This window comes from Neurospora crassa, linkage group VI (genome assembly GCF_000182925.2).
Source record: "Neurospora crassa OR74A linkage group VI, whole genome shotgun sequence".
Taxonomy (NCBI): domain Eukaryota; kingdom Fungi; phylum Ascomycota; class Sordariomycetes; order Sordariales; family Sordariaceae; genus Neurospora; species Neurospora crassa.
Genome location: NC_026506.1, coordinates 3,391,044 through 3,413,793, shown reverse-complemented (window position 1 = coordinate 3,413,793; position 22,750 = coordinate 3,391,044). Strand labels below are relative to the sequence as shown.

At 46.1% G+C, this 22,750-nt stretch overlaps 6 protein-coding genes across 6 annotated transcripts; 3 read left to right on the top strand and 3 right to left on the bottom strand.

The window, feature by feature from the left end:
• The first annotated feature begins 7,334 nt into the window (after positions 1-7,334).
• On the top strand, positions 7,335-9,214 carry NCU05934 (hypothetical protein). Its single transcript, XM_953685.3, has one exon. It carries the CDS (start codon positions 7,642-7,644, stop codon positions 8,842-8,844), a length of 1,203 nt encoding a protein of 400 aa, XP_958778.1. The 5' UTR covers positions 7,335-7,641; the 3' UTR covers positions 8,845-9,214.
• A 732-nt stretch (positions 9,215-9,946) lies between these two features.
• NCU05935 (hypothetical protein) lies at positions 9,947-11,569 on the bottom strand (the record flags this gene model as incomplete). Its single annotated transcript, XM_953686.1, has 1 exon — positions 9,947-11,569. The coding sequence occupies one exon, from the start codon at positions 11,567-11,569 to the stop codon at positions 9,947-9,949; it is 1,623 nt and encodes a 540-aa protein (XP_958779.1).
• An 833-nt stretch (positions 11,570-12,402) lies between these two features.
• Positions 12,403-12,977, top strand: NCU11059 (hypothetical protein; the record flags this gene model as incomplete). Its single annotated transcript, XM_001728388.1, has 4 exons — positions 12,403-12,428; positions 12,495-12,526; positions 12,582-12,827; positions 12,943-12,977. 4 exons carry the CDS (start codon positions 12,403-12,405, stop codon positions 12,975-12,977), a joined length of 339 nt encoding a protein of 112 aa, XP_001728440.1.
• Positions 12,887-17,381, bottom strand: NCU05936 (hypothetical protein). Its single transcript, XM_953687.2, has 4 exons — positions 16,720-17,381; positions 16,466-16,628; positions 15,105-16,404; positions 12,887-15,033 (listed from the first exon to the last, which is right to left on the bottom strand). The coding sequence occupies exons 1-4, from the start codon at positions 16,720-16,722 to the stop codon at positions 13,545-13,547; spliced, it is 2,955 nt and encodes a 984-aa protein (XP_958780.2). The 5' UTR covers positions 16,723-17,381; the 3' UTR covers positions 12,887-13,544.
• Positions 17,382-17,910: 529 nt separating this feature from the next.
• NCU05937 (GDP-mannose pyrophosphorylase) lies at positions 17,911-20,335 on the top strand. Its single transcript, XM_953688.3, has 4 exons — positions 17,911-18,298; positions 18,422-18,478; positions 18,556-19,752; positions 19,821-20,335. Exons 1-4 carry the CDS (start codon positions 18,224-18,226, stop codon positions 19,845-19,847), a joined length of 1,356 nt encoding a protein of 451 aa, XP_958781.1. The 5' UTR covers positions 17,911-18,223; the 3' UTR covers positions 19,848-20,335.
• A 13-nt stretch (positions 20,336-20,348) lies between these two features.
• Positions 20,349-22,576, bottom strand: NCU05938 (hypothetical protein; the record flags this gene model as incomplete). Its single annotated transcript, XM_953689.2, has 7 exons — positions 20,349-20,927; positions 20,993-21,479; positions 21,530-21,683; positions 21,811-22,057; positions 22,122-22,311; positions 22,392-22,414; positions 22,496-22,576. The coding sequence occupies 7 exons, from the start codon at positions 22,574-22,576 to the stop codon at positions 20,349-20,351; spliced, it is 1,761 nt and encodes a 586-aa protein (XP_958782.2).
• Positions 22,577-22,750: the final 174 nt, after the last annotated feature.

Genomic DNA, 22,750 nt, shown 5'->3' with positions numbered 1-22,750 from the left:
CTTTACGTAGGCGCATTACAAATAATATTATACTTAGGCTTACTATAGAGAGTTAATATATATTTGATTTATATATTTTTAGGATTACCTTTAATATAATTAACGGCGAACGAGAGGGAAGTATAGGGGTATTCTTAAAAATATATATCGATATTATAAAAGTAGTTTTATAATTATAAAAAGCTTTCGTTAATAAATTTAGTAATATTATATTTAGGACGGTATTTAATACGGGCCAGTATAATTATAATTAGTAAAGGAGTAGTTATAGCGGCGGCCGCCGATAAAAGGGTAGTAAGGGGAGGTATAGTAGAAATATAAATCTAATTATAAAAGAAGTAGTCTTAGTAATAGAATTTAACAGGGATAAGGGGGTAGTTTCCTATTAAATTTTATTCGGCGAGGCCTACGAAAGCGAATTACTCTTATTAGGATATATATAAGGGGAGATAATTAAGGAGGAATTTAATTACAACAACCTAAAATTCGAATAATTATTATTTATATACGAATTTATTAACTTCCGAGATTTAGGGGTACAATTGAAAAGCTTAGGGCAGTATAGGGGGGTAGTCTTTATTACTATTTTCTTTAATAAACTTTATAGTAGATTAGCATTATTATAATAAAGGTAGAGGGAGCTAAATCGTTTTAATTATAGTAATTATAGGGGTAGTAATACAAAAGGGGCGAAGAGTAGCTTTAGTAGTACGAGAAATAAATTAGCCGCTACATATATATATTTTAATAGTACTAATTTAATTCCCGGAGGAAGAATTATCAATTTATTAGGAACGTAGGCGAAAGGTAGGTTAAAGTAACTACAGTTATAGCTATACGTAGGGGATAGTAAATTAAAAGTTAATCTAAAAATATATTAATAGTTACCGACTATAATAAATTATACTTCGTTAAACTTTTTTTATATTTATATAAACTCTATTTATCCGCTAACGAGTATTATAAAGCCTCGTACTAGTCTAATACTTTAGTATAGTGCTGGATTATCCTTCCTACGAGCCCGACCCGATATAGGCGTTATCGTTAGTAATCCTACGCGTCGGTTAACGAAGGGGAGCAGCAGTTGCTGAAGTGCTTCTGTGTACGAGTTCTTAGCCTCCTAATATTTCTCCCTTATATAGATAGTTCTCCAATCTATATACATCTCAATCTCCTAATCGCTTCCTAGTCTAACAAGTTATGAGCCCTCAGCATTATTAAGGCTATTGTAAGTATTAACTCTTTTATTAAATTAACGATTTTAGAAGTTTTTTGAATTAATTTACGTTAAAATCTATCGACTTTCAAGTCTTGAAAGCGATTTAATTAAGCGATTCAAACCTTTAAATTTTGACTCTATATTATTGTAAGGCGAAGCGTATTATATTAATAATTAATAATAACCTTTCTATTATTAAACCTTAATTTATTAAAATTATGATGGACTTCCCTACTAATTTCGAGTTGCTTAAGGGTGACTAGAATCTTAATTCTTGGAAGTTCAACCTTCGTTGTACGTTCGATATTAACGATTTCCTTAAATATATTAATATTAAAGTCCTTAAACCCGCTGAAGGTATTAAAGACTATAAGGAATAGCGTATTAATAGAGTTAAAGTGTTATATATTATTGGATTTACTATTTAGGATAAGAATGTTTAAGCTACTTTCTTTATTTACGGTTGGGATTAGGAAGAGAATGATCCTAAGGTTATTTATAATTTTATTCTTTCCTTTATTGCTTATATTATTCTAGAAGCTGTTGTAAATGTTTGGGAGGAGTATATTTCGTTGAGACGGTTTAATTTTGATTCTATGAACTTATTTATTTAATACTATAATTTTTTACGTTGTCGAGTTAAGGATTTAGGTATTGATATTGACAATAAGGTTGAGATATTGATTTTCTTTAATGTAGTTAAACGCTTATACCCTACTGAAGCTATAATTTGGGTTAATGATTTAGTTAATAAAGACTTCGATATTAAGAAGTTTTTAGTTAGATTAGTTATTATTGCTAACGTTAAAAAGAATATACTTAAGTTTAATATTATAGTATTGTTGTAATTAAACGGAGGTAATGCGATTTCGATTTCGTTTAATAAGAAGGGTAGAGGTAAGTAGAAGTATAATTATATTTTTTACTTAATTTGTAGTAAGAGTATCTCTGATGTTTGGGTTTATTTCCTTTGCGGTTATTATTGTGCTCTAGCTATAAAAGATTGTTGGTATTGTTATTTTAATAAGGCGCTTAGTATATGGAAGAATAAGGTAAAGGTGGAAATTAATTTTAAGATTAATATTAATACTAGTACCCTTGCTACTACCTTTAGTATTAGTAATTTTAGTAATCTTAGTAATCTTACTATTAGTTTTACCCTACGTAGTAATTTGATTTACGGTATTGTTAACTTTAACCTTACTTATGTTAAGAGGGAAGGTTTTTAGTAGAGCCTATAATTAGATATTATAATAGCTTTGTGAATTTGGTTGAAGTCTAATAGGTTCCTAAGGTATACTTTACGGTAGATTTAATATTATTCGATTTAGGAGTAGCCGATAATATTTTTAACTATATGAAATGGTTTATAGAATTCTATCCTTTTGTTACGCCTAATATTTATGTTTGTGGCGATAATAACCTTAGTTATGTTTATTATTGCGGTACTATTGAGCTTACTATGCCGATTATTAATAGTGTAATTAAATAGATTTAAATTAAAGATGTATATTATTGTCCTACTATATTAGTAAATTTATTATTAATGAGAGGTTTTTTCGATGTTGGTATAGAGTGGTTAATGAAGATTAATTGTATTACTTTTAATAATAATATATTATAATAAATTTAATGTAATTTCGTTTTAAATATTTTAGTACTTCTAGTTTCTTTACTATTAAATTTTAACTAAATTTAGATTACCCTAGTATACTATATACTGGTATTAATTAATTATTTAATAATGTATTATTATTTTATATACGCTAATAAAGAATAAATTCTTAAAGTTTATAAGGATATAAGTATTATTCTTTAAAGGACCAACGATATATTTTATAAAGTTTGTGTATTAAGTAAGTTAATTAATATTATTTTTAAATTAATAATTTCCTTCGTTACTATTTAATTATTTAAATTTATTAGAATCGACATTATTTCTTATAACGTTCCTAATTATATGGGTGATAAGTATGTTGTTTATTTTATGTGTGTCGTTACTTATTTCTATTGGGTTCGATTTTGTAGGGAAAAAGGCGACGCTTTTAATTAAATTAAAGAGTTTAAGATATTTATTGAGCTCTAGATAGGATTTAAGATTAAAGTTATTAGTTTTAATAGCGGCTTAGAGTTTGGTTTGCTAATTAAAGATTTCTAAAATAGTAAGTTCGTTAAATAGTCTTATTAAGAAGGTATTGAAATATTTAAAATAATAGCCTACTTTTTGTGGATGAACGGTGCGTTTGAGAGAGTTAATTGTACCCTTATTGAAAGATCGAGAGTTATTATTATTGAGTTTAAAATTCTACCCTACTTTTGGATTTTTATAGTTACTATAGTTGTAAGAATGTAGAATTTACTTCTTAATAAAGTAAATCTAGACGGTTAGAGTCCCTATAAAATGTTTTTACGTATAGTTAACTTTTTAGAACTATTAGTTAAACCGTTTATTAAGTATCTACGATCGTATTTTTGCGTTGCGTATTACTTTGTAAAGCTATAAAAGAGAGCCTAAGGCGATAAGTTTATTCCTTATGTTCGTAAGGGTCGATTTATTGCGTATAATGATTTCTACGGTCGTATTTATACTATTTGGGATTTAGAAATTAGCGCTATTGTGAGGGTTAGTGTAGTTAAGTTTGTTAAAAAAGAGGACGAGTATTTAATAAAAGACGAGGAGGGTATTTAATACGGGGTTTACTTTTTAGATTAATTTATTTAAGAGGTTGTTGATGTGTTTGATAGCGGTAACTAGTATTGGATTACAATAATTAGTACTAATACTTATTAAGAAGAATCCCCCGTAAGTAGCGTACTAGAACTAATACTACTACTATTACTAAAGTAAGTAGATTTAGTCTTTTATTCGACTCTAGCTACTTTAACGGTACTACTAGACTTAATTCTATAGACTTAAACCTCTTTATTTGAGTTAATTATATAGTTAAATCCCTAAGAAATAGTTATCCTTATAATTAAATAAAGCGTACCGCTATTTGACAATCCTGTCGATGAAGATATCCTACCCGATAAATCTATTGGCGAGACCCTACAATAAAATAATTAAGCTTTAGAATAAAATGATGAAGCCCTATAATATATTGGAGATTCTGAAGATAAGTTTGTTGATATTGAAGACTTAATAGAAGAAGAACTAATCCTACTTAGAGATAACCCTTTTATAGAAGTTAAATAAGAATTTAATAAAGTAATTATAGCGGTTATTATATTGTTACTAGACTTCCCAACGCTAGTACGTCGCTCTTTACGGTTAAGATTAATAACCGCGCTAGGCTATTTCAATGAAGTAAATATAGTAAAAAGAGCTGGTAACTTTCTGTTTAGTTTTATAGAAAGAGATAAAGTTCCTAGAGATTACCTATTTTACTTTATAGTAATAAAAGCCTAATACGACTTTGAAATAAGAATTATATTAATCCCTAAGAATTACCGCTAAATTAGAAAAGACCCTCGTTACCAATCGTACTGGCTACCGGCTATAAAACGTTAAATTAAAACTCTCGAACAATAGTAAATCTACTCTCTTATACTCTATATACTTAATATAAAGGTTTTATTAAGTAAATAAGTATATAACGAGAAAGTCGATTATATTAATAAGTAGACCTTCGCCCGTACTAGATAGGTCGTTTATAGTAATTTTAAGTAAAATAATTAGAGTATTTAAGACCTTTATACAATAGTTGCGTATACTGTAAGTATAAAGATATTTCTAATTATTATAACCGTTAATAATTTGGAGTATAAGTAATTTAATTTCTATATAGTATTTTTGAATGTAATAATTTTTAAAGATAAGGTTATTTATATTGAATAATTAATTAGCCTCGAGAAGGATAAGTATAGAGTTTATATTCTACGTAGAGTTTTGTATAGCTTAAAGAAGAGTCCTTTGTATTAGTTCTAGATTCTACTACCTATTTTAAAGGATATAGGATTTATTTTAGTATTTTCTAATACTTACTTTTTTATTAATAATTATATTAGCGCTCTTATTGTGCTTTATATTAATGACTTTTTGGTTGCTGCCCCTATTAAAATAGCTATATTTAATATTAAGTAGCAATTTGAATCTCATTTTAAGTTGAAATACCTCGGGTTAGTTAGGACTTTCTTAGGTTATAATATTGTGAGGGATAGAAATTAAAAAATAGTCTTTCTTTTATAGTTACAATATATTAGATCCGTTATTGAAAAATTCAATTATTATAGTCTCTATAGTATTAAGACCTTATAGATATTAGATTTTAAGATCTATGGGGGTGTTGAATAACCCTATGAATAGAAGATATTTATTAAGAAGACTGGTTCCCTTAATTATATTTTAACCGGTATAAGACTAAATATTACTTTTATAGTTAATAAACTATACGAGGGTAACACTAAACCGATAGACCTTTATAAAATAGTAATAAAGTATTTATTTTATTACTTTATTAAGACCCCCGATTTAGGTATATTTTTGGGTAGTAAAGACGACCTTTCTAGCGATTTACCCCTTCAATTAATAGATCTCCATCTTTGTATATATATAAATACGTTTTTTGCAAACGATATTAATACGAGGTATAGTACGGCTAGATATGTGGCTTTCCTAGCCGGTAGTCTAATTTATTAGAAATTAAAGAAGTAGATTTTTATTACGTTGAGTATAATAGAGGTAGAATTTATTAATTTTATCCTAGTAATTAAGATTAGTTAATGGTTCTCCGCTATATTTAATAAATTAGACTATCCCTAACCCCCCTTTAAGATTCTTTTTATAGATAGTACTAATATGAAGGATATTGTAATGACCGGTTTGGGCGCTGTGAGGAATTGTTATATCGATATTCGATATAAATAGATTATAGAATAAGTTGAGTAGAAGGAATTTGACGTCGTCTATATTAAGGGCGAGAATATAGTTATCGACGGTCTTACTAAGGGTTTAAAAGTAGATAAGTATGTTAGATTTATTAAAATACTAGGCATAATTAAGAAGGATATCCCTTAGTTAAATAAGAAAGAGTAAAATGTATAAATACTAAGTAAAGTATTACGAGATTCTATAGTAGTAGTTAGTTAGCTGGTTGGTTTGTGGGGGTGTGTAGGAAGGGTGGCCTGTGCCTAGATGACCCACACCACCTTCCACATCCAAACTATTAGCATTTAGTAGGGATTTCTCCCTTGTATAGATAGTTCTCCAATCTATATACATCTCAATCTCCCAATCGCTTCCTAGTCCAACAGTAGCACTGTGGTGTATGGAAACGGGTACGGTGGTCTTTACGCAGTACATTGGATTACTTACAGACGGCGGAGTCTCCATAATTTACGGAGCCCAAAACGGCGGAGCCAGGAATTCAGAAGTTCGTTGTGGTCATAGGTCCACTCCGGATCTCGACTACACGGCATGTAGTTCAGACCACATGACATCAGCAAAGTAGAGTAAGCTACCTCTACCTATGAAATGAAGAGATTGAAGCTCAACCAGAGTGCACTTCCCTACCGAAAACGCAGCTATAAGATCGTTCATCATCTGCCAACTTCTGAATCGTAAACTGAAGCCTTTGAAAGTTACATACGTAGCACTACTTACTTATGGTGGGTAACTTACCCCGCGTTTCACAAGTACATATTACTACATAAGTAGTATGTACATACATCCGTCTGGTCTGTGCGGACCGTTCCGTTTGATCAGCTGCACACTCATGCACAGCACCTGATCCCGACTGGAGTGATCCTGATCCAGCAAGACATCTTCGGACTCCTGACCGGGAATCGGGTGGGCCTGTTGCACACTAACACTACTACGGGACCCACTGCACTGTCCCACTATGGACGCGACACGGGCATAGAGGTACACATGGTCGTGGTAGGGCAGCAGCAGATGCCCAACAATGGCCTCTCCGCTAACAGTGACCGCCTAACCTGCTGTAACAGCCTGGGTAAAACAGCAGGCATGAACCCGGAACATGGAAATGGCAACCACCGGGAACGTCAACTCAACTGAAGGGAACCACTCATCACGGGCGCTCGAGGACGTCCCTCGGGCGGGTGACCAGCCAGGGCATCTCCGCCTCCCGTCTTTCACTCCTTCAACCAACGAAGAACCAGCACCACCACCACCACCACCACCACCTTTGACTCCTTCGACACATCCTTCAGTTTCCATCACACACAAAGTTCCCTCGGCCTCGTCGCCTCTTCTCACCAGGCATTCTCCCTCCAGGCGGGGAACATCACGAGGTTCTTGGCCAGGAGGAACTGGGCCCTAACCACCATCCCAGCCCAACATACAAATCGACACACTCACTGCCTGCATCACCTATCATCCTCATCATCGCCAGCCACAGACAGCGTCATTGTGTCATTGAAGTCGTTCTTCGCACATTTCCCCTTGAAATTAATCTGCCACCATGTCGGCCAGGCCATCAAAACGGGTCAAAATCGCCCACAGCCCTCTCCGTGTCACCCGCATTCAACCACACCGACAATGTGCTAATCGCCCCCCTCGGTTTTGGCGCTTCCTGGAACTGCCCGCCGAAGTCCGCAACATGATTTACTCGCAACTGCTCACCATCCCCACCGCTGCCGACGTGGCCGGCGTCTGGGAATCCCAGCCCCGTCTTGACCTGAGTCTTTTGTACGTCGACAAGCAGATATCCCGTGAGGCCGCCTTTGTCCTGTACAGTAAAAACACCTTTGTCTTTCTCGAGCCCTGCGACGAGCACCGGGACGACTCTCCGGACGCCCAGGACTGTGCCCGCCACCGCAGCTGCAACTGGCTCCGCCTGATAGGTCCCAACAACGCCCTGTCGGTCCGCAACCTGCACATCCGCATCCGCGCCGAGCGCTCCTCGCGCCCAGACTCGTACTACTCGGACTTGGTCCTCGCGCTGTCCGGTCTGGCACCCAATTTGACCCGCCTGGCCCTCATCGCCGAAAAACACGCGATGCAAACCCGCCCCGTCACCATCCCCGCCGGGCCCGCCGGTTCATTAACGGGAGGACACCAGCAGGTCTTGGAGATGCACTGGAACCGCCAGTGGGACCCCAACCACGTCACGCCCATCAACACGTGGACCCTGTACCAGATGCGCATCGGCCTGCGCAAGTTTCCTAACTTGATGAACCTGGTCCTGGCCGGCTTCGAGCAGCCCGGTCAATTCTTCATACCCATGTGCCACTTGATTAACAGGAACAGGCGCTGCAGGATCCACGTCGTGAGGCGGACCGTTGCCAGCAGGAGTTGTAGGAAACACCCCAACTTTTCGACGCTGTGGAATGAGCTGCCGGTGTTGGACCAGACCGGGAGGCCCATTCCTAAACCCGAGAAAAAGAAGGGTGGCAGCGGTGCGTGTGGAAGCGGCGACAGTAACCAGACTGATGATGATGCTCAGGCCACTAGCACTAGTGGTCAGAGTAGTGTTGCAGGTCAGCAGAATGCTGCTGCTGCTGCCGCTGGTGGTGGCCAGAATGCTGCTGCTGCTCATCAGAATCAGGAGGAGGAGGATGGTGATGCTGCTTCGGACGATGGCTGGCAGGATATCGAGGCCCTTGCAAGTGATAGTGGAGCTGAAGAAGACGACGAAGGCGAGGAAGACGACATGATCATCTAGTAGTGTGCGTGCGGATTATGGTGGTGCATCGCCAGGCGCCAACATGTCTTTGTCGACCCTTGTCTTGACGGCGACAACCCCTTGGTTCAACAAATTGTACGAGTGTCATTCATCCCAAGGGAGGGGACTTGCTGTCATCTGGACCGGCCACCAAAGCGGACGGAGTGGGGGAGATTGGGAGTCATTCAAGAAAACACATGGCATGGTGAATTCAGCGAGGTGTTATGATGGCATTTACAACAAGCGGCAAACAACTGGACATGTACCTTTTTTTCGGTCAGCGATGCTGCGAACCATTCGGCAATTTTTTTTTATTTCTTTTATTTTTCTTTTTTTCCCTCAGGCTCAAGTTGGAAGAGCCCAATTCGACCTGACCATCACAGCACCGTGTGTGGTATATATATATATTAACGGAAGGCGGGCTGTTTGCTGCATTTCGGTTAACTGGTATAACGAAACTTGACGACGGCTTTTTTTCTTCTCTTATTTTCTGTCATTGCGGGAATCAGGCGTTCTTTCAAGCGGCGGGCAGTTTTTTCCTCTCTTTTTTCTTTTTCCTTACAAAATTGGCTTTTCGGTGCTACACAGCACAGTGCCGGGACATTATATCTACCTCTGAATCCTTCCATTTGTTGGAAGGGCGTCCTTTACGAGGATGATCGAAACTACACCCGACTCAAAGGCCAGGAGCAACCAGACAAGTGGAAACACAGAACAACAACCACAACAACAGCGTTTCAGGTTGAAAACGGAACTGGTTGGCTTGTTTGACCACTGAAAGAAAGTATATATATTTTTGTACGTCCGAGACTGCTTACACCAGGACTTGTTATTGTTAAGTGAGGCAAAAGCAGGCGAAGACTTTACTTTACTCGCAGCAGAAGCAAACATTCGCATGGATGGGAGACAGATACTTGTTTTAGGAACTCATAATAAAAGCGACATACACCCAAGAAAAACACCATCGCATCTGAAATCCAAACGATATAACCAAGTTCATCCATCGTGTATGATCTCCAAAAAAAAAGGAAAAGGAAAAAGGCCACTCGTCACCACAGGGAAACCTTCACCAAGGATCCCCAACCGCCCTCCACATCAAAATCTACTCCTCATCAGTCCCCAGAAGCACCGCACGTTGGTACAAGCTCAACTTATTGGGACCTCCACAGTACTCAGTCTCACTTCCAGCGCACAGCTGCTCACACTGGCTATCATCAACCTCCTCAATATCATCACCACCGTTCAACGCGTTCCCGCAGTAGCACTCGCTCATGAACTCCAGCCCAGCATACACGAAACCCCCCTGGTTGCAAAACGCCACGCAAGTCTCGACAGTCATGTCGTTATTCCTCAACGTCGGTCCCGTCAAGGTCCTCTGCACCACATCATCCCTCATGCATCCCTGATAATTCCAGCCTGGCAAGTCCGCAGCCACAAAGTCTTCCAGGGCCAAGTTCCGCGCTCCGCTGACGATGCCGTTCCAGTACACCGACAGCCGATTGGCATCGCCGCAAGTAGTCGCGTTCGTTGCGTCGCCTCCGCACCGCATTGAGCATTCTCTGTTGGGAACAAGGAAAGCTCTAGCGGGATAATCGCCTTCGTTATCGGAGTCGTTGTCGCCATCATAGAGCTTGGTCCCGCAGAAACACTGACTGCCGTACTCGGTGCCGAAATAAGGGTATCCATCCTCCTGACAGCTCACTCGGCACTCATCAAGCGTCATGTCCGCATCGTACATGACTTTGCCCGTCAGACTCTTCTCGCTCGGCACGGGCGAATCGGTGTAACAGCCCTGGTACGCGTAGTCGCCAACATCCGCAGGGACCTCCATCTGCCTCCCGTACACATTAATCCTATTGCCCGCGCCGCAAATCTCGTCACCTGCCCCGGCGCACGTCATGCTGCAGTCCGTTGCCGGGACCAGCTGCGCGGCATCCGGCTGGGAGACACCGCACCAGCACTCGCGACCGTACTCGACGCCAAAGTAAGGGAAGGACAAGTCGGTGCAGTAGGCAGCGCATTTCTCGACGGTCAGGGTATCGTCCCCCAGCAGCGAGTTGGGGAGTAAGCGCGGTGAAGTCTCGCGGTAGCAGCCGAGGTAATCGAACCCCCGGACGTTGGCCACGCGAGGAGGCCGGTACAAAGCGTTGGTGTACACTTCGATGCGGTCGCCCGCGCCGCAGGTCTGGTCGGCGTTGCCGGCGCAGGGGAACGAGCATTGCGCGTCGTCGACCTTGGCGGCCACAGTGGCGGGGGAGGTGGGACTGAATCCTGATGTGGAAGAGGCGCACCAGCATTCGCGACCGTATTCGACGCCGAAGTAAGGGGAGGAAGAACCGCAGAAGATGGCGCAGGATTCAAGTGTGAGGGTGTCGGAGGCGGTGAAAGAGGTCGGGAGAAGGCGGGAGATGGGCGAGTCGTCGCGGTAGCACCCTAGACGGTTGCCGGGGTTGGATGGGGGGATGGCTGTGATGGTGGAAGAGTCCTCCGAGTCGTCGTCATCATCGATGGCGTCGGCGGCAGCGGGGGAGGTGGTGGTGGTGTTTTGTTGCCGTTTGAAGAGAGTGGGGAAGTGGGAGCGGGGTTTGAGGAGGTTGAGGTTGGCGTCGACTGCTTTGGAGTTGGCGTTGCTGTTGGTGTTGTAGGGGAAGGCAGAGATGGAGGAGACGAGGAAGGGTAGGAGGAAAGCTCCTTGGAGGAGGACGGAGCGGGATGAGGGCGCCATTGTTGGCTGTTTTGGGTGGGGTGATAAACGTCTATGGATGAAGGCAGGGCACCTTTCTCTGAAGGGGTAAAGACTGGTGCTGATGAGATGATGATGATGATGCTTCTGCTGTGTCTATCAACAAGGGGGAGGAGGAAGGTATGGCGCCATCGTGGGATTTATACCGGCCCTTGGTCCGGTGATCCAGGCCTTTGCCGCGTTGTTAATCAGAAAACTTTACCAGCAAATCCTGGCTGCATTGGCATAGCTCACCGAGTGTAAGTGGCGCTTACAGAAAGCATGCCAGCGCGGTCTGATGATGAGGTTGTGATTGCCTCTTGGAGTCTAGGGCTTAGGAAATCAGTGGGGAGGCGAACACCTCGGAGAAGTGAAGCCGAAAGTTTGAGGCCTGTAGGTTGACTCGACATGTGCTGGGAATGTGGGCGGCATTTTGAGGGTCAGTCTCACATTCCATGAGTCTATGTCACCGATGTCAGGCACAGGGAGCGATAAAGGGGTATGTAGCTCTGGCTGTCTGTCTTGGTAGTTTAATGTGATGATGGATGTGGCATACACACTCCGCTCTCATGACCGAATAGTCAGCTTGCCAAACGTCAGAGAGGCAATTCAGAAGTGGGATATCGATTAGAAGGTGGTGGTGTACTACTGAGATTACGACGTGGAGTGAACTATTCGACTGTGGTGTCGCTGGAATGTGTCTTGCCCTGGAGGGCAAAGGTTTTGCGGGCGAAGTGGCTAAGACAGGATCTGGACTCATGAATTCCTGTGGCTATATTTTACTATCGTGATGCCGCGATGGAATGAGCAAGTCTGAGTTGTATGGGGCATAACACATGTTGTCAGGGTGGGATGACCACGAGTAACCTAGCAGTGAAGATGGCCGGTGGATGGTAATGTCATGATTGAGCGGTTTTTCCAACTATAGATCTCGCAGACTTCAGGAGAGCTGGGGCGGAAGTATGTGTTGACATAATTCAAGAGATCAATTTGTCTTGGCTGCTTGCCCCTACAGGAAGAGAACCTCGCAGTCCGGGTTTCATTGCAGGGGCTTCAATAGTGGTGGGTGAGGACTGCTTCATGATGGTCAAATTGAAGCTGCGAACTCGCAAGTCCTACGCCTGGCATGACCGAACCCCACGACTCCGTATGACGGACAGGAGCATCAGGCGAGCTGAGAAGGGCCGAAGAAGGTGGCGGGAAAGGAGATTCTCCCGGGGTGATTCACCAGACTTCCTCCTGAATCAAAGAAGCGGCCCCGGTATGTTGAATGGCAGAGTCATTAGCAGGTACGCGCACCACACGAGAGGAGGAACAATTGGGAAAGGTCTCGAATTGTAAGGTCATCATTGCCGATCTGCATTGACAACCTTGAGCTCAATCCGTCTGCTTCGTACCCAACACTTCCTAAAGTGAAGCTGTTGAGTGTCAAAAAAGCTATCATCTGTCTAGCAAGTAGCCCCGACAATCGTGCCCTCCCACGAAAAGACCCGGGCTCGTGACAAATTATCTCCTGTGAATGTTGACAGTCCAGCAACTGATACGTAAACATCGACGCCTTTGTATGCCCACCACCCGAGACATGTGCCAGTTATGGTTTCTCTCTCCGCAATCGCGGGATACAAGGTGACGACCTCAATTCCGGGCCTGATATATAGTCCTTCCCCACCGGCAAGTTCCAATCCAGTGATATGAACCAGGGCCTCGACGCGTGTCCGAGGCTACCACGGGAACCCATTTGGAACCACACTCCTCTCGTTCTCCTGTCTATAAACATAGACCATTTATAGCACACTGGTCTTCAGACCACAAAGCAAACTCATACAAAGCAACAGGTATAGCAAGGTATATCCCACCTCAACTCCAATAACAACAAGATAAACACCAAATCCTTCCCATCTGTACAAACACCGTAGTTTTTTTTTTCATCGATCCATCCTTTGCACATTTTTTCCCACATACTTTCTAGACTTCCCTCTCAAGCCTCATAGGTCCCAATAGGCGTCGGCGCCCTCTCACTCACCGGCGTCGCCACCCCTCCATTCGCATTCGTCCTAATGCTCAACTCGGGCCTCTGACCACCATGACCGCCCTGGCTCATCATCTGTGTCGTCACCTGCGAATTAGCCGCCGTAGCCGTAGCCATCTGCTCCTTATTCTCCAAATTGACAATAATCTCCATCGCCTGGTCTAGCCTTTCCTTCTCGACCCTCAGCTCTCCGCGCTTGCGCTCCGTCTCGGGGCCCTCGCTCATCAGTCTCATGAAGATCTCCGGCCCCGATCCAGAAGTGCGGCTGTACAGACCGAGTTTCTCGTGCAGGTAGGTGTCGATCACGGAGGCGACTCTCGGTAAAAGGCCCGACATGATGTGAATAGCGACAATATCAATGAAACGGCTAGCTGCCGTCAGGTAGTAGCCGCGCACATAGGCGGCGACCGTAATCTCTTGGTCGTAGGGGTCCGGACCGATGACTTTGAGCTCCTTGGCCATCTTGGCTTGCTCCTGTACCAGCTCCTCCTCCGTCAGCTCCTCCATCTTACGAATGGCTGGGGATTCGCCGGTTCGGACCGCCATGCGGAGGAAGTGGCGGTGGCGCTCTAGGATGCGCTTTTCTGCCGCTTTGTTGCGTTGGAGCGCATCTTCGTCTTTCGTGAAGATGCGTTGTGTCTCGAGATTGTAGATGAGGTTCAGTTGGTTACGAACCTCCTCTTTATGTTTCTCCATAAAGTATTTCATGTGCTCGACTGACTCGCGGTAAACGGCCCGGTTCTTGAGGTTGGAGAAAGCGCTATCCAGAATCTTCATGACCTCGTTCTGTAGAAACTGTATTGTTTGGTTCACAAAATTCTCGAGGTGAGGACCCCAGGTTCTGGCTGCCTCGGTGTAAAGCGGCTCGTAGACGGAGGCCGACACAAGCCCGGGCTGGCCGGGTATGGCGCTCCGTCTAATGATCGTGCGAAGCTCCATCAGGTTCTTGGAGCGAGGAGGGGGTCCGCCGCCAAGTCCGGGAGAGAAGGGGAAGTTTCCGGGACCTGGGGTACCCCGCATGGTGGCAGATGTCGACGGAGACATGACCATGCGGTCGCTATCCTCGACCTTGATATGGCCACGGCGCTTAGAAGGCGTCATAGCGATATCCTGTGCCATGGACCTCTTTCTAGGGGTTTGTCCCAGTGGAGCCGGAGTGGTCATCGGGCTGTTATCGTCGATAGTAATCACGTCCGGCTCTTTGACATTGAATTTCGGTTTGCAGCCGAGAATTCTCTTCTTGAACGGCTCAGCAAAAAGACAGTCCCACTGGCTCATGAACTCTTGCTGCAGCACACGGGTCTTGACGTTGGTCGCGAATTCCGCCAAGCTGCGCATGATTTCCATCTCAGGATTCGGCGGCGGATTAGGGTACTTTTCGAGCTGCTCCTCAATCCTGAGAAGGCGGTTGTACACCTTTTGCTTGACCTCGGGGAGACTGAAAGAAAACGAGTCAGCATCAGAGCTACACTACAAGAAGTCACCTTGGAGAAAATAGGGAAGACTTACACCTTGGAGAATTCCCGGCCAAGAGTGATGGACAAGAACTCTTTCAACTTTTCAATACCACACCTATCACGGTATTTCTCGAAAATCTCGGGCCACTGGCCCATAGTCGCTGAGTCCGCAGTCCTGTTGAAGAAGGCCTCTTCAAATTTGTTCTGCTCGTCCAAGTCACTACCCTGGCGAGAAGTAATAAAGTAGCCCAAACCTGTGCGATGGGCCTGTTCGTTCAGCATCGAGAGCCAAGAGGAAAAGCCGTTGGTCTCCCTAGGCAAAAGGTCCGCCTTGGTCATGACGCCAACGCATCGATCCTCTGCGTTCATCTCTTGAATCAGCTTGAAGGCGAAGCTGTTCTCGGCATCCTGGTTCATAGGCACTGCCCAAAGGATGATGGCATTCTGGCGGGAAATGTATTCGCATGTGAGGTTGCGAACAACCCGCTCCAAGAATCTATCCTCGGGGCGCTTGGCAGTGATGAAGACACCCGGTAGATCGTAGAAATTCAAGTCAGCAAGGTCAGGACCCTTGACCTCGAGGGCGACCGTGTTGGGTGAAAATTGGGCTTCGCCGTGTGCCTCCTTCTCTTTGATTCGATCGAGATGCTCGCGGCGAGCGGCGTCAGATTGCCCACTCTCATTCTTGAGACGGGGAACGAAAAAGCGGTAAGGCGTGCTAGGATTTAGGATGGCAACCTGAGCACAACGGAGGAGGGTCTCAATTTCCTCGGCATCGAAGCGGTCGCGAATCGTCTTGAACTCCTTGCGAGTCTGTCGACTTGGGTCCAACTTGACCCAGGGTGGGAACCTGTCGCGATCGGTGACATCCTGGAGAGTGATAGGATGGTTGCGCGGCACAAAGGCATAGTCCTCCTTGAGGAACACACGGCATGACCATTCGTCGGCACGGGAAATGCGGATATGGATTGGGCATCTCGTGCAGGTTCCACTGCTTCTTGGAAGACTGAGGCCAGCAATGGCTGACATCAGACTCGACTTTCCGGAGGATTGATCGCCCACGAGAACAAGCTCTGGGAGGCTGACGACATGTTGAATGCCTCTTGCTTGGAGTTCGCCCAAGGCATCGTTGATATCCTTGAGCTCTTGGCCGAAATCCTTGAGTGCCTGGCCGGGGCCGATAAAGGACCGATCCATGTTGACGAAGCTCCGGGGTGTAGGAAGGTCCTGCTCCACGACTTCGGTCTTGGTCTTCACTTCCATCAGCATGCATTCATCATCCTCGTCTTCACCGTCGACGTCCATGTCGCCAATGACCGACGCGCCAGGTGCAAGTCTGGTGTCCACGCTAGCTGTGACAATGTTGTTAGTTGGTTATCACATAGTAAATGAGGGGATCTGGACTTGACCTACGGGCATCTGACCGCTGCATGCGTCTCTCAACTTCCGAGTGTGCCACCGTCGAGTTATCGTCCTCGTCAATCCTGGCGAGGCCCGAGTTCGGCATGGGCTGCTGGAAACCAGGTTCCCGCTTGATGCGGGCATGTTGATTTGCGCGGCGCATGTTTGTTTGAGTCTATCGAATGCGTCAGGATATCGTGACAGAGAAGAAAGAATAAAGCAGCAAGTGATGGAAGGAAAGGTGAAAGTGATTATCATAAACTTACCATGATAAACACTAGACTCACCCTGTGGAAATGCGATTCAGCAAAGAATCATGAAAACCTCAGATCCAGCTGAGGCCAATTACACCATCGACTAGACCAGTTCGTGATGATTATCTCTTGGTGACAACAAGGGAGTGATAATTACAGTAAGGGTCTGAGGGTATTTCGACGGGTATGAGTGAAGCTCTGGACGAGATGGAGGAGTATTGTGGTAAAAGATGGTTGGTTTGTGACGTTGGGTTACTTGGCGATAGAAGCTGTAAGTGACCGGGAGTATTTCCAACGACCAGACAATATCGAGGGGTAGATGGGAGAAAAAAGAAAAAAGAAAAGAGGCAGCGGTCCAATCTCGACGACGAGAAGATGAGAGAGGTAGGTCTCGGGTTAGACTCCTCGTGGTGCTAGGCACTGCTAGGGAAAGCGGGGTAGATGTGAGACAGCCCTAACAGATTCGATCTTGGTGAGGAGGAAGCAAGGTGGAGGGAGGAAAGTGAGGTTGCCGAGTCGGGTGTTGCAAGGGAAACGGATATCAAAGATTCGCGATAAGAATCCCAATCCATCCAAGTCCAGTGTGCCCGACCCTTGCGCTTTGCAAACAATGAGCAGCCCCTCTATCACGGTTGCTACAGCAGAACTCAGGCGGGGAGTGGTGACCTTTTTTTGGTTGACCTGTTACCGAGCGTCCAATGGCAGCAAACGCGTGCTCGTCGCGACTCTGAAATCTGCCACTTTACGCGGACCCAGCGGCGGGAGCCTGGCCAACCCTGGTCTGCCTGTATCAGTGTAGTTTCCATGGGATGGCGATCCAATGAGAGAGGCTGTTTGGACACTGAACCACTGTAGGTCTGTACGGAAAAGGAAAGATGGCAAACACATATTGCATCGCATGGAGAGAGCACAAATATCAAGGAATTGAACAAAGGGTTGGTATATGTAGACCATTTCAAATGGTGATTTGGGTTCTTGACATTGCTGACTTTGTTGGGGTCCTGTCATCGGTTTGGACTGTTGATGCCACTGCCTGCCGGATCTTTACCCTTTTCCATCCTTTTTTTGACTCGAAGCACGTTGCCGGCCGCAAAGTATGTACTTGGCCCCACCAAGACGGACAGAGTGGGGAAGAAATCGAGGCCGTACCCGCGCCCGGCCCCTGTCCTCCAAAAACAGAGTTGGGTGTTCACGTGGGGCACCGCCGCCCGTAAGACTGACCGGGGACTGCAAGCTTTGGTTCAGGGGATTTGGGGATGGAGAGCTAAAAGCGAGCTCGTGTAGCAGTGGTGGACCTTGACGGGAAGCAGCCCAGTTACACCATTGACCGCAGCACCATACAACCAAGTGGGCGTACGACATCCCGTCTTCGAGACGACTAATTAAACACTTGTGTTGCTCTCTCCGTCTTTTTTTTTTTCTTTCTCTCTCTTTTTTACCCATCTACCGTCTCTTTCATATCCCAAGTAAACCATTGTATCAACCACATACATCTATTGGGAACCCGTACACAACAATGTCTCTCCAGGTCCCTTTCCACACCAAGGCCAACGGGGCTGCTGCTGGCGGCGCAACCAAGGCCGTCATCCTGGTGAGTACCTATTTCCAGACCTCCTTGGCTTACGGAACACAACCCTCCTCCACGAGTCCTGTAGAGGTAGCTCCGTCCGAGACAAAGCAAGCAAAAATGTTGACATCTATAACCCAACTCTAGGTCGGCGGTGCCTCGCGCGGTACTCGCTTCAGACCCCTTTCCCTTGATGTTCCCAAGGTAAGTCTTTGAATGCTCCCCCACGTTATATCGAAGTCACTTTCCAACTAACGGCGGTCTCACCGACAACCAACTAGCCCCTCTTCGACGTTGCCGGCCACCCCATCATCTGGCACTGCCTAACCGCCATTGCCAAAGTCCCCTCGATCCACGAAGTCTACCTAATCGGCTACTACGACGAGTCCGTCTTCCGGGACTTCATCAAGGATGCCGTCCACGAATTCCCCCAGCTGACCATCAAGTACCTGCGGGAGTACCAAGCGCTGGGCACCGCCGGCGGCCTGTACCACTTCCGCGACATCATCCTCAAGGGCCGTCCGGAGCGCCTGTTCGTCCTCAACAGCGACGTGTGCTGCTCCTTCCCGCTTGGCGAGATGCTCCGCCTCTTTGAAGAAAAAGACGCCGAGGCCGTGATCCTGGGCACCCGCGTGGCGGAAGACGCCGCGACCAACTTTGGCTGTATCGTGTCGGACGCGCACACGCGCCGCGTGCTGCACTACGTCGAGAAGCCCGAGAGCCACATCAGCAACCTGATCAACTGCGGCGTCTACCTCTTCGCCACGGAGGCCATCTTCCCCTCCATCCGCACGGCCATCAAGCGCCGCACCGACCGGCCCAACCGCTTGATCCGCTACCCGTCCGCCGAGAACCTCGAGTCCTCCTTCTTCGCCCAGCAGGCCGCCGACGACGACGACGAGGAATCCGAGAAACGCTCCGAAGTCATCCGTCTCGAGCAGGACATCCTCTCCGATATGGCCGACTCGAAGCAATTCTTCGTCTATGAAACCCAGGATTTCTGGCGACAGATCAAGACGGCTGGGTCCGCCATCCCCGCCAACGCGCTGTACCTGCAGAACGCGTGGCAATCGGGTTCTTCCGAGCTGGCTCAGCCTCAGCCGAACCACATCATCGCGCCCGTCTTTATCCACCCCACGGCCCGCGTTGACCCCACCGCCAAGTTGGGTCCCAACGTGAGCATCGGTCCCCGCGCCGTCGTGGGCGCTGGTGCCCGTGTCAAGGAGTCGATTGTGTTGGAGGACAGCGAGATCAAGCACGACGCTTGTGTCTTGTACTCCATCATTGGCTGGAACAGCCGCGTGGGCGCCTGGGCCCGTGTCGAGGGTACGCCGACGCCCGTGACGAGCCACACGACGAGCATCATCAAGAACGGCGTCAAGGTGCAGGCCATTACCATTTTGGGCAAGGAGTGCGCCGTTGGTGATGAGGTGCGCGTGCAGAACTGCGTGTGCTTGCCGTTCAAGGAGTTGAAGAGGGTGAGTTTCTGTTCTGTGTTTCCATCAAGACTATTATCCATGACGGCGAGACTAACAAAACTTCACAGGATGTTGCCAACGAGGTTATCATGTAAAGGTGGCGAGATAGCAGGTGTCAAAAGATCTGACGAGAATGGATGGATGGATGACAAGATACCACTGAAGCCGAAGCCGCTTCAAACTTAATCAAAAAGAACTAATGCAATAGCCGATTCCTGGCAATCTATCATCAGACTCACAGTATCTCGCTGCGGAAAAAGGCCGCGTAGCTAGATACATCACAGATAGCCCAGTTGGAGCATATTCCCACGGCCATATAAAAGTTCATTGACAGTATTGATAACAGTTCGCGTTTCATCCTGTTTTTCTGTTGGGAATTTCGGACCCGGTAAAAACGTACAAGGTGTTGATTTGATAGCGGACAGCGACAGTAATCATACCACAGTTCATCTTCATCTTGACCCATCTACAGATAGCCCCTGCCCCGAGATAATGCATGCCTAGAACGCAACAAGCAATTTCTAGGAACACAAACGTTCCCGTCATCATCATGAATACCACCTATGACGAAACGACCGGAATACTTCATCATATCCTCAGGCGTGGCCGCTCTGTCGTCTGCTGACGAGACTTACGATTGGGCTATCCTCATCCTCACTGTCAAGAATCCCCGGAAACATCCTCTCAGTCTGTGACGTCTGAAGCGGCTGGAAATCGAAAGACATATCGGTGGGCGGATATCTATTGTTGGGGTCATCCATCAAGCTATCGCCGATGTGTTCGTCACCGGCGGTTGCGTTCTCCATATTTTCCGGGACCGAATCCGTTCGCAAAAAAGCGGGTGTAACAGCGAAGGACGGTGGACCTTGCCGCGCGTCCGGAGGGGTATCCAGAAGGTGATCCTCATCGATGCTTTCCAAGAAGTCGGACACAGCTTGGGCATCCGGTGTGGAGGACATACGTGCGGGAGGAGGAGGAGGAGGCGGACGAGGAGGATGAGCGGCCTTCACCCTTTTGGCCCTTGTGTTCGAGACATTACCTCCTACCAGACCGCCGTCATTTGCGGCAAGTCTCTTGCTGCTTCTGGTTCGGGACAGTTGACTTTGTTGTGTCTGGCTCTCGCGTGCAACCTCTTGGGTTTCAGGCAGATTGGATGTTACGTCTTCATAAATTTGCTGCACGATATTAGCCACCATCTGTGTCTTTGGACCTTCAATCACGTGGCCTTTATTTGACTTACCAAGGGACGCTTTGGCTTCCTCTTCTGAGTGCTAGGAGGTCCTGGAGTTGGTGCCTGCTTCTGTGTCGAGGCTGGCTTTTGTGTCGTCTTTGTCACTTGTTTTGCTTTCGCATTCGGCTTCTTTGCGCTCGGCCGAGTTGCCTTCTTTTGTGAACCCTTTGCGGTGGTTTTGCCCTGTGACCCTCGATTCTGAACTGGGGAAGCTTTATGTCCAGCTTGAGTCTCTTTTGCTTTCAATGGTGGGTTCACCTTTTCTGTTTCTTGGGCTCGCAGTGTTCTCTGCCGTGTGTTGATGGCTCGTAATGGCTCTTGGACCGCTTTGCGCTTCGTGTTTGCCTGTTTCTTGGGTTTTGGAGCTTCAAACTCCTGGGGTGTAGTGTCAAGTTGCACAGAGGGAGAAGACGGCTTATGGTTGTTGGTGCTCTGACTGACGGGAACAACAGGTACGCTCTCGATTTGTTGAGAGTCTGGTCGAAGTGGTTCTATCCTATTCGAGGGTTAGCGCGAGGATCAAGACAGTGGAAAGGGTTCGCATACTCCAGGCTCGCGATTCGGTCGTAACGGTATCCCTCTTTCTGTTGAAGCTTGAGATTTGCATCGTCGAACTCGGTACGATCAAACTTCCAGAATCCAATGGTGGGAATATCTGGAATTTCGTTTGCGTGAAAGGCCATAGCCCAATGCAGAGGCCCTGTAAGAAGCATATTAATTATCATGTCGCTGCTGGGTATCGCCCATTGTACTTTAACCAATATCTGGTATGCATGCGGTGTATGCTGCAGCTGGGTTGGGTGCGCGATGGTAGCCGTACTACTTACCGTTAAGAGAGGGAAGCCGGTTTAGGTAGTCACCCAAATTCCAGAGCTTGAAATTGGTGTCAGATATGTGTTGCTCCCCGATGCCTGCTCTCCAAATGTCGATTCCACATTTTCCGTCAGGGGGGTACTTGAACACCAAGGTGTAGTACTCGATCAAACAGTCCTCGTCCCAAGTTGCTGATCTCAAAAAGCTGATGCGGAATCTGGCCAGATTTTCGGTTTCCAGAATGGGAAATATGTCGTGAGTCTGGTTCAGAACAAGGTCAGTAATACCGTATCTGAAGTGGGTGAGGAAGGTGACTGGTCCTAACCAGGATGCCCAAGAAGCGTTTGAGGTCGTAATCGACATCCTGGTGCAAGAATACGGTGGTCGATTGTTCTCTCAAGATTTCTCGGTCAAAAATCGGTATGCCTGATCCTGAAGCCATGATCTCTTCATACGTCTTTGACACAAGGTCGCTCAGGGGTAAGACATGGAAGAAGTTCGATGGGAAAGCGTGTCTGAGAAAGGTCAGTAATTGATTGCACGAAGCCGAAAAGTGCTTGAAGCCACGACCGAAGCCGAAGTGATTCATTAGTACCGAGCATATAGTATCTGGCTGATCTGTGAAGGGTGTCAGTTGCCGCAACATAGCAAGAGGTCAAGATTTCTGGCGCAGTGGGCAAGAAAGGGGACGGCACTCACGGCAGCCACAAACACTGTCTTGCACAGCTGGATGTCACGTTTTCGCAATCCACGAGCACCATACGTCTGGGGATTCGGCATGTCGAAATGATAGCAGAGTTGTACGACTAGGAAACGTTGGCGGTCCTCGATTGAGGGGTTTCATAACTGGAGGGATGCGCAATCGCAGTCCGGATGGCTTCAAAAAAAATGCCCGGAGTGGAGAATGAATTTGTGCGAAGATTTTCATTGTGTTCTCAGCGACACACTTGGACT